Here is a 13125-nt window from a genome sequence, read left to right on the forward strand (position 1 = left end):
ATTTAGGCTGTGCGCCCACGTTGCGTTTTTTATGCGATTCTGCCTCATTTTTTGCCGCAGTGGAAACGCATAGAAACGCTTAAAAATCGCATTCCTATGCAATCCTATGGGATTCTGCCGTTGCGGTGCCCATGCTGCGGATTTTCCAGCTGCGGAATCGCATAGCGGTAAAATCCGCAGCATGTTCATTATTTCTGCGGAATCGCGGCTATTCCGCCGCCATAGGATTGCATTGAAACCCTCACTTTACGCATGTGGCTATGCCTACCATGTGTAAAGTGAGCGCTTCATGTGCAGATGGTACTCGGGTCTGGAGGAGAGGAGACTCTCCTTCAGGCCCTAGGTACAATATTCATGTAAAAAAAATAATTAAAATAAAAAATATTGATATACTTACCTCCTGATGGCCCTGGAGTCCTCCTACCTCTCAGCGGTGCACGCGGCGGCTTCCGTTCCCAGGGATGCTTTGTGCGAATCACCTGAGAAGACGTCGTGGTCACGCGACCGTGACGTCACAAAGGTCAATCGCGCAAAGCATGCCTGGGAACGGAACGTACTGGGAGCGCCGCTGAGGAGATCGGGGGTCGTCGGAAGGTGAGAATAACCAGATATTCTATTTTTTTAATTATTTTTAACATTCTCTCTTTTACTATTGATGCTGCATAAGCAGCATTAATAGTAAAAAGTTGGTCACACTTGTCAAGCACTATGCTTGTGTGACCAACCTGTCAATCACTTTTCCAAGCGATGCTTCAAATCGCTTGTTAAAGCGCAAGCATTCTGCAAGCTAAAAACGCTTGTGTTTTGCGGGAAAACACATGCGAATTCCGCATGCATTTTACCCACGGCAGGGAGTTGCGGAAATGCTGCCGACATTTCCACAGCATTTCTGCAACGTTGGCACATAGCCTAAGACCCTTTAAAAGGATTTGTCATCGGGCAATGTCTGTTTAGAGAAGTGTTCTTCTGATTTCTGATGGACATTTCTGATACATGGCTGGAATGTACACTGACCAGTTCACCAAACAATAGACGATGTCACCGAGCTGCCGGCATCCTGACTGCACGATCACTGAAGTCAAGTGTCAACATTTAAACATTTGCCCTAAGGTGTAAATCAGTAGTGACATGGCGTCCTGTGCGAGAAATGGGAACTTACAGATCAATCACGTTTGTCTCTTCCTGTATATTCATAAGCGGAATACCAATATCACACTGTACGAAAACACCCAAATAACTGTAAGGGGGCACCACGGATAGTGGGATCACACCAGACCTGGGATAGACTGGTACTACACAAAAAAAGAAAAACGACCAGGTCTATAAGCACAGGGATCACCACATACAATATTTAAACAAAACACAGCTTTATTCAAGAAACAACAATACAAGTAGCAAACCACATATACTTTTAAAAACGTTTAAAAAGGCACAAACTTGCCATATATAGAAGCCCACAATAGGGCTAGTAGCCCGCACAGAACTCTTAAGACATGAACATGTGGAGTAACTATATTGATGTGACCAGCCCCTATATGGACAGCATATCCTTATGGTATGGACAACACACTTACAAAGACCATATATAAATGGACAGCCAGATAACACAGATCCTATAAAATAGTGACGCCGTGCACCATAATACGTATGCCCATTAGGTCTGTGAAAAAGATGGATAAAGTGTTACATGCATGAATCTCCTACACTGTGTAGGTAGATATACAGGTAGAGTCTGACCATCAAGCTGCATAATAACATCAACCACACGGAAAATAAATGGAAAGACCACCCAAAAATACCTTACATCAAACTAAGGTGCATGGGTCCTGGGAACAACATAAGCCCAGTATTCCATACAGAGCATGGCCACTGGTGAATCAATATCCTTATAGTTACCACTCTAAGATAATCCAATATGTATAGCCGCTAGGCAGAGTCCAAGTGCGGGCTACACAACAACCCAACGCGTGTCGCCACTGAAGCAGTGGCTTCGTCAGGGGTGATGTGTGAACGCCAGATATGCTACTTAAATAATGAAAAAATATTAGTATACCTGAATCAGCTGTGTTGCTAATACGTCGCACCGCATGGAGCTACTGGCGGCGGCCATTACAGCTAGTCCCTTTGGTCAAGAGCGCATGCTCCGGCGTCTCATGGGCGTCACTGTAGTGACGCGCCGTTACTGGCACAACCACATGTTCTGTGGACGGCGCGTGCGCGATGAGCACCGAAGGGTTCCCAGGGCGCATGCGCAAAAGGTCTCCTACATTGCGGAGACTATGCCTGTAGATACCTAGGTTCCAGAGTCCTATTTCGTGGTAGCACACATATTATAAAGCTCAAGTGATGACGATAGAATAGTAGTCAATCTAAGCAAGGTAGAGCACACATGATGGTCTTATAGATAGTACAGTATCACAGGCTATAATATAATGGAATGGCTTTACTAGGTACACCAGATATTTTATGAAAAAAAGCCTGTGCGCTGTATTGACAGCCGGTATTTTTTCAAACATTGTGAAAAAGAGAGAGAACATATGCACAATGCATACTCAGTTACCCAATACTACTATTTGTGTATCTGCATATAGGTCTATGGTTATAGTATCATTTAGTAGCACTTAATACCCCACAAAAACAATTAATATGTAGTTTATAAACCAAAAGATATATGTATAAGGAAGCCATCACATACACAATCTACAGGTCAAAAAAGCAGTGTCCATATTTCGAGAGTCTATCTCAGGGGTTCACCAGATTGCAAAGACACGTAAATTGTTATAAAGATAAAAACAATATCTCCGGTGACCAACCCCGATATAATGTTTTAAAGGGTCCAAACAATAGGGATATTTCAATACTCAAAATGAGAAAGCTCCGCGAGCACGTAGATAGTGTAGTATGCCCAGGCTAACTCAATAGGGTATAGTGTGGTACTAAAAGTACACTAAGGCTGAAACCCAATAGGTGTGGTCACACCCCGTGGCCTAGTACAAAAGGCCACATAATGGAATTACCAAAAAGACGCACGATATCCAAATAGAGAAAACTACAACTTTATCAATATAAAAAGGAGCAAATTGCATCAGAATTCTCTTATGTAATAATGCAAAAAATATATATGATTTATGAAGCCCCGATTTGTTCGGGGCAAACAATTCTATGAAGTGGCCTAAGCCAGGAAAATATGAAAAATACACCAGTCTAAGAAGATTGGAACACCGGTACTCAATACTCTTATGTTACATGGCGCATACCAGAGTTCACTCAAGTCGTACCAGTATATATAACCATCCTAGAAGCAAACAGATAAAAGACTAAGCTGAAACGGTTGACCCATAACAATTTGTCTGATATTGCGCAGAGACAATCACAAAAATGCCAGTTTTTAAAAATGGTGAAGTTTCAAATAAGGCCAAAAAAGGGCCGAAAACCGGACTACGGGTAAAGAAGGGGGATATGCTGTCCATACAAGAGAAGGCGACAAGATACCTAAGGCACTTACAAAAAGAACCCCCATAATGGAATATTTACAACAATGTTTGTAAGACATGCAAAAAAACAAAAAACACCAAAATAGGCAGTACAGAAAAAATCATTATTTGTAAAACCCAGTAAACAATAGATCTTCATTTAAACCACAAGGGGTTAAACAGTTCAGTTCGAAGATCCATCTGGACTCCCTTCTCAGAAGCTCCGAGGTGATGTCACCGCCTCTAATATTGGACTGGACTCCCTCCAGTCCCATAACCTTAGTGTCTTTCCATTGGGAGTTATGCACCGCCAGATAGTGTGAAGCCACAGATGAGATGGTCTTGCCCTTTGCTTTATCTTTTGCAGCCGTAGTGATGTTTGAAAAATGTTGTTGGATACGTTTTCTTAGTTCTTGCGTGGTTTGACCGACGTAGATTTTGTGGCAGGGACAAATCAAAGCATATATTAAATTGCGAGATTTGCAATTAAAGTAGGCCTTGGTGGAAATCTGTAGGGATAAAGAAGATAGGACAGAAGCATCACCCAGGATGAATGGGCAGATATTACATTTCCCGCAAGGGAAAGTCCCATTCAATATGACTCCCCTATTCAGTCTCCTAGTGGGGCGCTGAAAATGGCTATGACTCAGGCGATCTTTTAGGTTCTTCGCCCTTCTCGCTATCAAGCTTGGTTGGCTGGCAATATGGGGATGAAGTCTTGATTCACTTCGTAAAATACCCCAATATTTGGACAGAATCTGTCTCACGTCATGCCACTGATTATTATAGGCTGTGATAATACCAAGTGGTTTTTCCGGGGCTCTAATCCTGGGCTGTAAAAGGCCCTCCCTACTACTATCTCTGGCCGCCCCAAAGGCACATGAAATTACCTTATGAGGGTAGCCCCTTTCCCGGAACCGTGAAGTAAGTTCCCGGGAGTGCTCCAGGAAATCCTCCTGCTGGCTGCAATTTCTCCTCACCCTATAGAACTGGCCTTTTGGGATTCCTTTCTTCAGGTGGTAAGGATGGAAACTAGTGAAGTGTAGTAGGCTATTTGAAGCCGTAGGTTTCCTATACAACGATGTCACAATCCTATTCCCATTTATGCGAAGTTTCAGGTCCAAAAATTCAATCTCCGTCTGCGAATAATGCGAAGTCAGCCGAATGTTCCATGGGTTATCATTAAGAGTCCTGATGAAGCCTTGGCAGTCCTCCAGGGTGCCTGTCCAGAGAAATACCACATCGTCAATATATCGTTGCCATTTGATTACATGTTTCAAGTACCCCTCTAGACAGTACACCCTGGTGACCTCCCACCACCCTAAGAAAAGGTTGGCGTATGCGGGGGCACATCTGGCCCCCATGGCAGTGCCCCTCACTTGCCTGTAAAAAACACGATCAAATATGAAGAAGTTTTTATCCAGTATAAACAGTAACAGGTCCAACAAGAATGAGTCGTGCCCTCTATCACCAGTGGTGTTTTGATCCAGGAAGAATGATACAGCTCGTATGCCCAATTCATGGCTGATGCAGGTGTAGAGTGACTCTGCATCTAAAGTCACAAGCCAAGTTCCAGAGGGAACTTCGAAGTCTTGGAGCTGGGAAATGAGAAAGGTGGAATCTCTAACATAAGATTGTAGAGTTAGCACAAGTGGCTGGAGAAAAAAATCAACATATATGCACGGTCGCTCCAGCAACCCCCCTATCCCCGACACAATGGGCCTACCTGGAGGGACCTGCAAAGACTTGTGCACCTTTGGGAGCATGTAAAATGTCGGGGTCTTAGGATGACAGTTTTTCAAAAATTCTCTCTCACGTTTGGTTATGATGTTATATGAGAATGCATTATCCAAGAGTTGGTTCAATTTCACTTGGAAGACACCTGTGGGGTCAGAAGGGAGAATCTGGTAACAATCGGTGTTATGTAGTTGGCGAATAGCTTCCTGTGTATACAGGTCAACCGGCCAAATGACCAGATTACCCCCCTTATCCGCCTCACGGATAACAAATTCCCTGTTGGACCCAAGTCTGGTTACAATAGCGTGTTCCTCCTTACTTAGATTTCTACCCCTATGGGGGTCCAGTTTAAGCTGATGAGTCTCTCTACAAATGGCATCAAAGAAACACTGTACTGCTGGACAGAGCGAGAATGGGGGAGTGGCTTGGGAAGATAATCTCCCCGTAAATTTTCGTCTTAATTGACCATCCTCACCTTCTTCAAGCAGGTCCAATAAGTCTCTCAATGTTGCTCTGTCTGAGGGGGGAAGGTCATCAATGGCAGAAGGTCGATGGTATAATATTTTGAACATCAGCTGCCTGCAAAAAAGGTAAACGTCTTTGATAAATGTGAATTTATCCAGTCCGCTAGTAGGGCAGAAGGATAAACCTTTTTCCAAAACCGAGATCTCACGGTCAGAGAGAACGTAATTGGACAAATTCAATATCTGTAACTTACCGGCAGTAGGAGAGTGCAAGGGCATCATCCCTGATGTTACCGTCTCCTGTTCTGCCGTGTTTCCCGTTTGTAGCGTGGAGACCATGCTTTGTAATTCCTTGTTCGCTTCTTTTGGCTGCCATCTCCTCCTCCGACCCCTCCTGTGGTGCCTTCGGAGTCGCTCGGTTCCGTGGATAAAAAATCATCACTTGATAATGCTTCAAAGGTCACTGGATTATTTGCACCCTCAGGGCCCATAGGAATACCAGGTCTTTTGTTTCCTCTGTGGGTCCATTTAAAAGCTTGCTTGTTTCTAAAATCAAGTTGGTCCCTCCTGAATTTCTGTCTTTTCTTTGATATAACTTCCTTTTCAAAATTATCAATAGTGATTTTAAGTTGGGCCTGAAAAGGCTCCACCATAGTCTTTGTATCAAATTTAGCCAGTTTTCCTTCACATAATTTGATCCTCTCCTTAAGAGTGCACAGGACACCATGGTCATGCTCTATTAACATATCTATAATGATCTGGGAGCATCTCAATAAGCCGGCCTCCCAGGTTTTCCGAAATATATCCTCAACCTCCCAAGCCGGAAAAATTTGCACCCTAAGACCCCTAGGAACCAATCCCGCCTTTTTGTATTCATCAAGTGTTTTAAGATTCCACCATGTTTTGGTTAATGCCCTATGCAAATTAGTTAATTCCCTAGTCACTACTTGAAAATCTCCATCCTCAATACCGCCTGCTCGTGCAATAGAAACATCATCACTGAAAAAAACGGCCGCCTGGTTACTCCATGCAGCCTCCCTAGCTGCCAAATCCATTAGGAGTCTCAGACTACAGTCACAACAATAATGGTTATAATAAAATTTAAATATAGATTTTAAATTTAAGATCCGTGTGCCAACACCCAGAAAATGTGGTCAAAGCACCACATATAACCAAACTGTACCCAAATAACTGTAAGGGGGCACCACGGATAGTGGGATCACACCAGACCTGGGATAGACTGGTACTACACAAAAAAAGAAAAACGACCAGGTCTATAAGCACAGGGATCACCACATACAATATTTAAACACCTCAAGATCATGTCCACCTACAAACATCCCTGCAGAGTGCAAATAGGAATTATATGCTTACTATACTATACCCCAGAGCTGCACTCACTATTCTGCTGGTGCAGTCACTGTGTACATATATTACATTACTGATCCTGTACTGATCCTGAGTTACATCCTGTATTATACTCCAGAGCTGCACTCACTATTCTGCTGGTGCAGTCACTGTATACATACATTACATTACTGATCCTGAGTTACATCCTGTATATTCCAGAGCTGCACTCACTATTCTGCTGGTGCAGTCACTGTGTACATACATTACATTACTGATCCGGAGTTACATCCTGTATTATACTCCAGAGCTGCGCTCGCTATTCTGCTGGTGCAGTCACTGTGTACATACATTACATTACTGATCCTGAGTTACATCCTGTATTATACTCCAGAGCTGCGCTCACTATTCTGCTGGTGCAGTCACTATGTACATACATTACATTACTGATCCTGAGTTACCTCCTGTATTATACTCCAGAGCTGCTCTCACTATTCTGCTGGTGCAGTCACTATGTACATACATTACATTACTGATCCTGAGTTACATCCTGTATTATACTCCAGAGCTGCACTCACTATTCTGCTGGTGCAGTCACTGTGTACATACATAATATTACTGATCCGGAGTTACATCCTGTATTATACTCCAGAGCTGCGCTCACTATTCTGCTGGTGCAGTCACTGTGTACATACATTACATTACTGATCCTGAGTTACATCCTGTATTATACTCCAGAGCTGCGCTCACTATTCTGCTGGTGCAGTCACTGTGTACATACATTACATTACTGATCCTGAGTTACATCCTGTATTATACTCCAGAGCTGCGCTCACTATTCTGCTGGTGCAGTCACTGTGTACATACATTACATTACTGATCCTGAGTTACCTCCTGTATTATACTCCAGAGCTGCACTCACTATTCTGCTGATGCAGTCACTGTGTACATACATTACATTACTGATCCTGAGTTACATCCTGTATTATACTCCAGAGCTGCACTCACTATTCTGCTGGTGCAGTCACTGTGTACATACATTACATTACTGATCCTGAGTTACATCCTGTATTATACCCCAGAGCTGCACTCACTATTCTGCTGGTGCAGTCACTGTGTACATACATTACTGATCCTGAGTTACATCCTGTATTATACTCCAGAGCTGCACTCACTATTCTGCTGGTGCAGTCACTGTGCACATACATTACATTACTGACCCTGAGTTACATCCTGTATTATACTCCAGAGCTGCACTCACTATTCTGCTGGTGCAGTCACTGTGTACATACATTACATTACTGATTCTGAGTTACATCCTGTATTATACCCCAGAGCTGCACTCACTATTCTGCTGGTGCAGTCACTGTGTACATACATTACATTACTGATCCTGAGTTACATCCTGTATTATACCCCAGAGCTGCACTCACTATTCTGCTGGTGCAGTCACTGTGTACATACATTACATTACTGATCCTGAGTTACCTCCTGTATTATACTCCAGAGCTGCACTCACTATTCTGCTGATGCAGTCACTGTGTACATACATTACATTACTAATCCTGAGTTACCTCCTGTATTATACTCCAGAGCTGCACTCACTATTCTGCTGGTGCAGTCACTGTGTACATACATTACATTACTGATCCTGAGTTACATCCTGTATTATACCCCAGAGCTGTACTCACTATTCTGCTGGTGCAGTCACTGTGTACATACATTACATTACTGATCCTGAGTTACATCCTGTATTATACCCCAGAGCTGCACTCACTATTCTGCTGGTGCAGTCACTGTGTACATACATTACATTACTGATCCTGAGTTACCTCCTGTATTATACTCCAGAGCTGCACTCACTATTCTGCTGATGCAGTCACTGTGTACATACATTACATTACTAATCCTGAGTTACCTCCTGTATTATACCCCAGAGCTGCACTCACTATTCTGCTGGTGCAGTCACTGTGTACATACATTACATTACTGATTCTGAGTTACATCCTGTATTATACCCCAGAGCTGCACTCACTATTCTGCTGGTGCAGTCACTGTGTACATACATTACATTACTGATCCTGAGTTACATCCTGTATTATACCCCAGAGCTGCACTCACTATTCTGCTGGTGCAGTCACTGTGTACATACATTACATTACTGATCCTGAGTTACATCCTGTATTATACCCCAGAGCTGCACTCACTATTCTGCTGGTGCAGTCACTGTGTACATACATTACATTACTGATCCTGAGTTACATCCTGTATTATACCCCAGAGCTGTACTCACTATTATGCTGGTGCAGTCACTGTGTACATACATTACATTACTGATCCTGAGTTACCTCCTGTATTGTACTCCAGAGCTGCTATTCCTTATTTCTGCAGAAACTGACTTGGCAAGGAAAGCTGTGAGATTTCAGCTGTGAAGTAGAGCAAGGAGCGGTGCCGATCTTGCGGCTGTATGGTGGGCTCTCAGTGTTCGCCATATATAATGGTGCATATTTGGTGCAGCCCCCCAGCGCTCCCCTCCGTGCCCGCGTCCTGCACTGTATGGCCGCCCCACAATAAAGCCCTTATAGTCTTCCGTCTTTGTGACTAAATAACGAGAATCTGAACTCCCGGCTTTTATTTTCCGATGATTGAATTAGCGCGGAAAACATCTGACACATTCCAGGTCATAAAACCCGAGCTGTGCAGATCTGCTGAGGAAGTCACGTGACCGCGGCCTTGGAAGACGATGTGAGACCCTCATCCTACATTTATTTCCAGAACTCGGTAATTTAATTAATTTGCATTTTTTTGTTTAAAGAGACAGGCGCAGCTAAAATGGTCTGTGCTAGGAGACAGGGCGGCATCTGGGGACTGTGGCCAACAGGGCGGACAGTAATGATGTGATGCCCTCCCCAGACCAAACTCCGAGATTAACCCCGATCGCTGATCAGTCCTATGTGCACTCAGATCCCACACAAGCCCCCTAAATAACGTAGTACCCCCGACTGGACTCAAATCAATTAACACCCCAAACTCCACCTCTATATTTTTTCATAACCCAGACTGCTCCTTATTTCTAATTCAGACCTTCGAGTAGACTGCTAAGGTAATTCAGACCCCAGACCAGTTCCCAAAACTAATCCAGATCCTAGACGAGCCCTGTTTTTTTTTTTTTTAATTCAGACCCCAGACCAGACCCCTAAATTTATTTAGACCCCAGGCTTACATTAATATATTCATTCAGACCCCAGACCAGACCCCTTAATCAATTGAGACCTTAGACCAGTTGATTAAATTAACTCAGACCAAAGCCCTAAAATGAACAGAACCCAGACCGGACCCCTAAGCTCATTCAACTCCCTGACAAGACCCTAAATTAATTCATACCCCAATAAAGACCCTTAAATTTATACCCACGCCATATCCAATTAGTAAAAATCATTTTTTTTTTGTCTGGGGTCTAATTATTTAGGGATCAGGTCTTAAAGGGGATGTTCACCAGCTTGTAGAGTTGCTGGGAATAGGGACTAAGAGTGAAGAGGGAGGACACTGGTTAAGCTTAGGTATCAGTGCACAACCCCTTTTAGACCCTGGACCAAAATCCTAAATTAATCAGACCCCTGACCAGAGGAAAAAAATCAATTTGTGTATGCATAAGCATGGTAAGCCAGTAATCGCATAGGACAGATCCAAAACTCCAGTACCCATAGCAGCGCCACTCTTGCCCTTGTGGCAGTGACAGGTACTGCACTTCAGCAGCATTTTGCACTTGAATAAATGGGGCTATATCAAGGTCATTGCAAGACTTTGCAACCCCCTTTATTCTGCTTACGGTCCCCGGAGCAAGAGAATTTGCATCTATGGAAAACATTTTTTCTTTTGTTTTCTTTGTGTGACATGTAACATACAGATTGCAGCGTTCAGTTTTGTGTTTGTGAAGGAACATGCTCACTCTTCATATAGACTCAGGCTTTAAAAACATAAATACTCCCAAAACAATGCAAAACTGATGTGCTGAGCAGAGATACTCTGTAACATGTCGCCATCTGGTGGTACAATACAGAAAGTGCATGCTCCATTTATTTAAGTTTATTTTCTCATAAAATTCACAAACGTGGAAATGTTCGCTGGGATCCTGATCTGGCGCTGCTGTAGGAGATGTTTGGTATCCAAGTGAGATGGTCATGGATCAGGACAGGAAATATAACGCCTTATTCCTCTTACTTCCGGAATTATACTCCAGAGCTGCAATCACAATTCAGCTGATTTTAATAAAAACCGCACATTTGCTGTAGAAACTTCCTTGCAATCAATCTTCCAGTAGATCAATACTAAGGCTATTAGTCCAGGCCACCAAATTGTCCACTTCCTCTTCCAGCGGTTCCTTATTTTGGGCAGATTTGCGGTATGATGCCACCGTGTCGTCTGTCTGACGCCTTCTATCGAAATGACTTTCTGTCTCTGATTCTACATCTGCGATGGATCCTAATAAGTGACTTTCTGATGGGAAAAGATAAAATGTATATTAGCAAAATGAGATCTTTAGTGATCACAATGATCCCTCCATGTCAGCAGCAGCACAGGACAAGTGGCAATCAGCCCCTCATATCTCAGCTTCCTGAAACATCAGGCGGGATATAAACAGAGCTAAATGTGAAAATAACAAAAGCGAATCTCAAACCCACGGTCATCAGCACTGGTGTCAACAATTTGGGGGCAGGCCTGGAAAGTCACATTTGTGTGCAGGATTTGTAACCTAACTCTGCCCTCTAGTGTCCATTCATATGTATTACAGGCCTAACTTTTGTACAAACTTTTTAAATTGATGAAATATTTCATAAAGTTTTTGTTTTTTTTATAAGTTGCAAACTTTTGTGATGTGTGTTTATATAATCGTAGACCACAAAACCCCAGGATTCATGGGTGACGCAGTGTTATCACCCCATCCTGCAGTAATGAAACCTACAAATGCAGGCACCGTCCTGTCAAGGAAAGGTAGTAATAGTTATAGAACACCTGACACCTCACACCTGACAACCTGCAGAGCGCACAGCCATGGGCATCCGCCTCTCTTAGGGAAGGAAATCTTCTTATACGGTCACTAAGAAGACCATGGACAATGACACTGTATCTGCAGAAAGAAAATATAAAATATATCTATCACTATAGAACTAGGCTGCAACAATCCGAGCACGAGCAGCAATGAATGGCACAAGTACAACTGCTATAAGTATATAATGAGGGATTCCAACTGACGCTTTATCTCCGATCTTCATCTCCTGCGTCTCTCGAGAAAAGATTCTTGATTCTAAGTCTCTGTATTCTGTAACAGACGAAGAAAATAGAAAAAGAAAGTTATCAAGGATAAGGGGGCAGTATTATAGTAGTTATATTCTTGTACATAGGGGCAGTATTATAGTAGTTATATTCTTGTACATAGGAGCAGTATTATAGTAGTTATATTCTTGTACATAGGAGCAGTATTATAGTACTTATATTCTTGTACATAGGAGCAGTATTATAGTAGTTATATTCTTGTACATAGGAGCAGTATTATAGTAGTTATATTCTTGTACATAGGAGCAGTATTATAGTAGTTATATTCTTGTACATAGGAGCAGTATTATAGTAGTTATATTCTTGTACATAGGAGCAGTATTATAGTAGCTATATTCTTGTACATAGGGGCAGTATTATAGTAGTTATATTCTTGTACATAGGAGCAGTATTATAGTAGTTATATTCTTGTACATAGGAGCAGTATTATAGTAGTTATATTCTTGTGCATAGAGAGCAGTATTATAGTAGTTATATTCTTGTACATAGGAGCAGTATTATAGTAGTTATATTCCTGTACATAGGGGGCAGTATTATAGTAGTTATATTCTTGTTCATAGGGGCAGTATTATAGTAGTTATATTCTTGTATATAGGAGGCAGTATTATAGTAGTTATATTCCTGTACATAGGGGCAGTATTATAGTAGTTATATTCTTGTACATAGGAGCAGTATTATAGTAGTTATATTCTTGTGCATAGAGAGCAGTATTATAGTAGTTATATTCTTGTACATAGGAGCAGTATTATAGTAGTTATATTCCTGTACAT

At 42.4% G+C, this 13125-nt stretch overlaps 1 protein-coding gene and 1 long non-coding RNA gene across 4 annotated transcripts in view; one reads left to right on the plus strand and one right to left on the minus strand.

Annotated features, from left to right (window-relative positions):
• Positions 1–13125, plus strand: part of LOC143788515 (uncharacterized) — a 66440-nt gene that overhangs the window by 48341 nt on the left and 4974 nt on the right. The window lies entirely within an intron of this gene.
• Positions 10818–13125, minus strand: part of UBE2U (ubiquitin conjugating enzyme E2 U) — a 34961-nt gene continuing 32653 nt past the window's right edge. Inside the window, exons 9-11 of one of the 3 annotated variants that reach the window (XM_077278220.1) lie at positions 12275–12341; positions 12049–12149; positions 10818–11518 (exon numbers count right to left, since the gene is read on the minus strand). In XM_077278220.1, the coding sequence (XP_077134335.1) occupies positions 11328–11518; positions 12049–12149; positions 12275–12341 (359 nt within the window). In that variant the 3' untranslated portion in view covers positions 10818–11327. The remainder of the gene's footprint in view (positions 11519–12048; positions 12150–12274; positions 12342–13125) is intronic. The other 2 variants (XM_077278222.1, XM_077278223.1) reach the window with 2 other exon arrangements.

This window comes from Ranitomeya variabilis, chromosome 8, assembly GCF_051348905.1.
Source record: "Ranitomeya variabilis isolate aRanVar5 chromosome 8, aRanVar5.hap1, whole genome shotgun sequence".
Taxonomy (NCBI): domain Eukaryota; kingdom Metazoa; phylum Chordata; class Amphibia; order Anura; family Dendrobatidae; genus Ranitomeya; species Ranitomeya variabilis.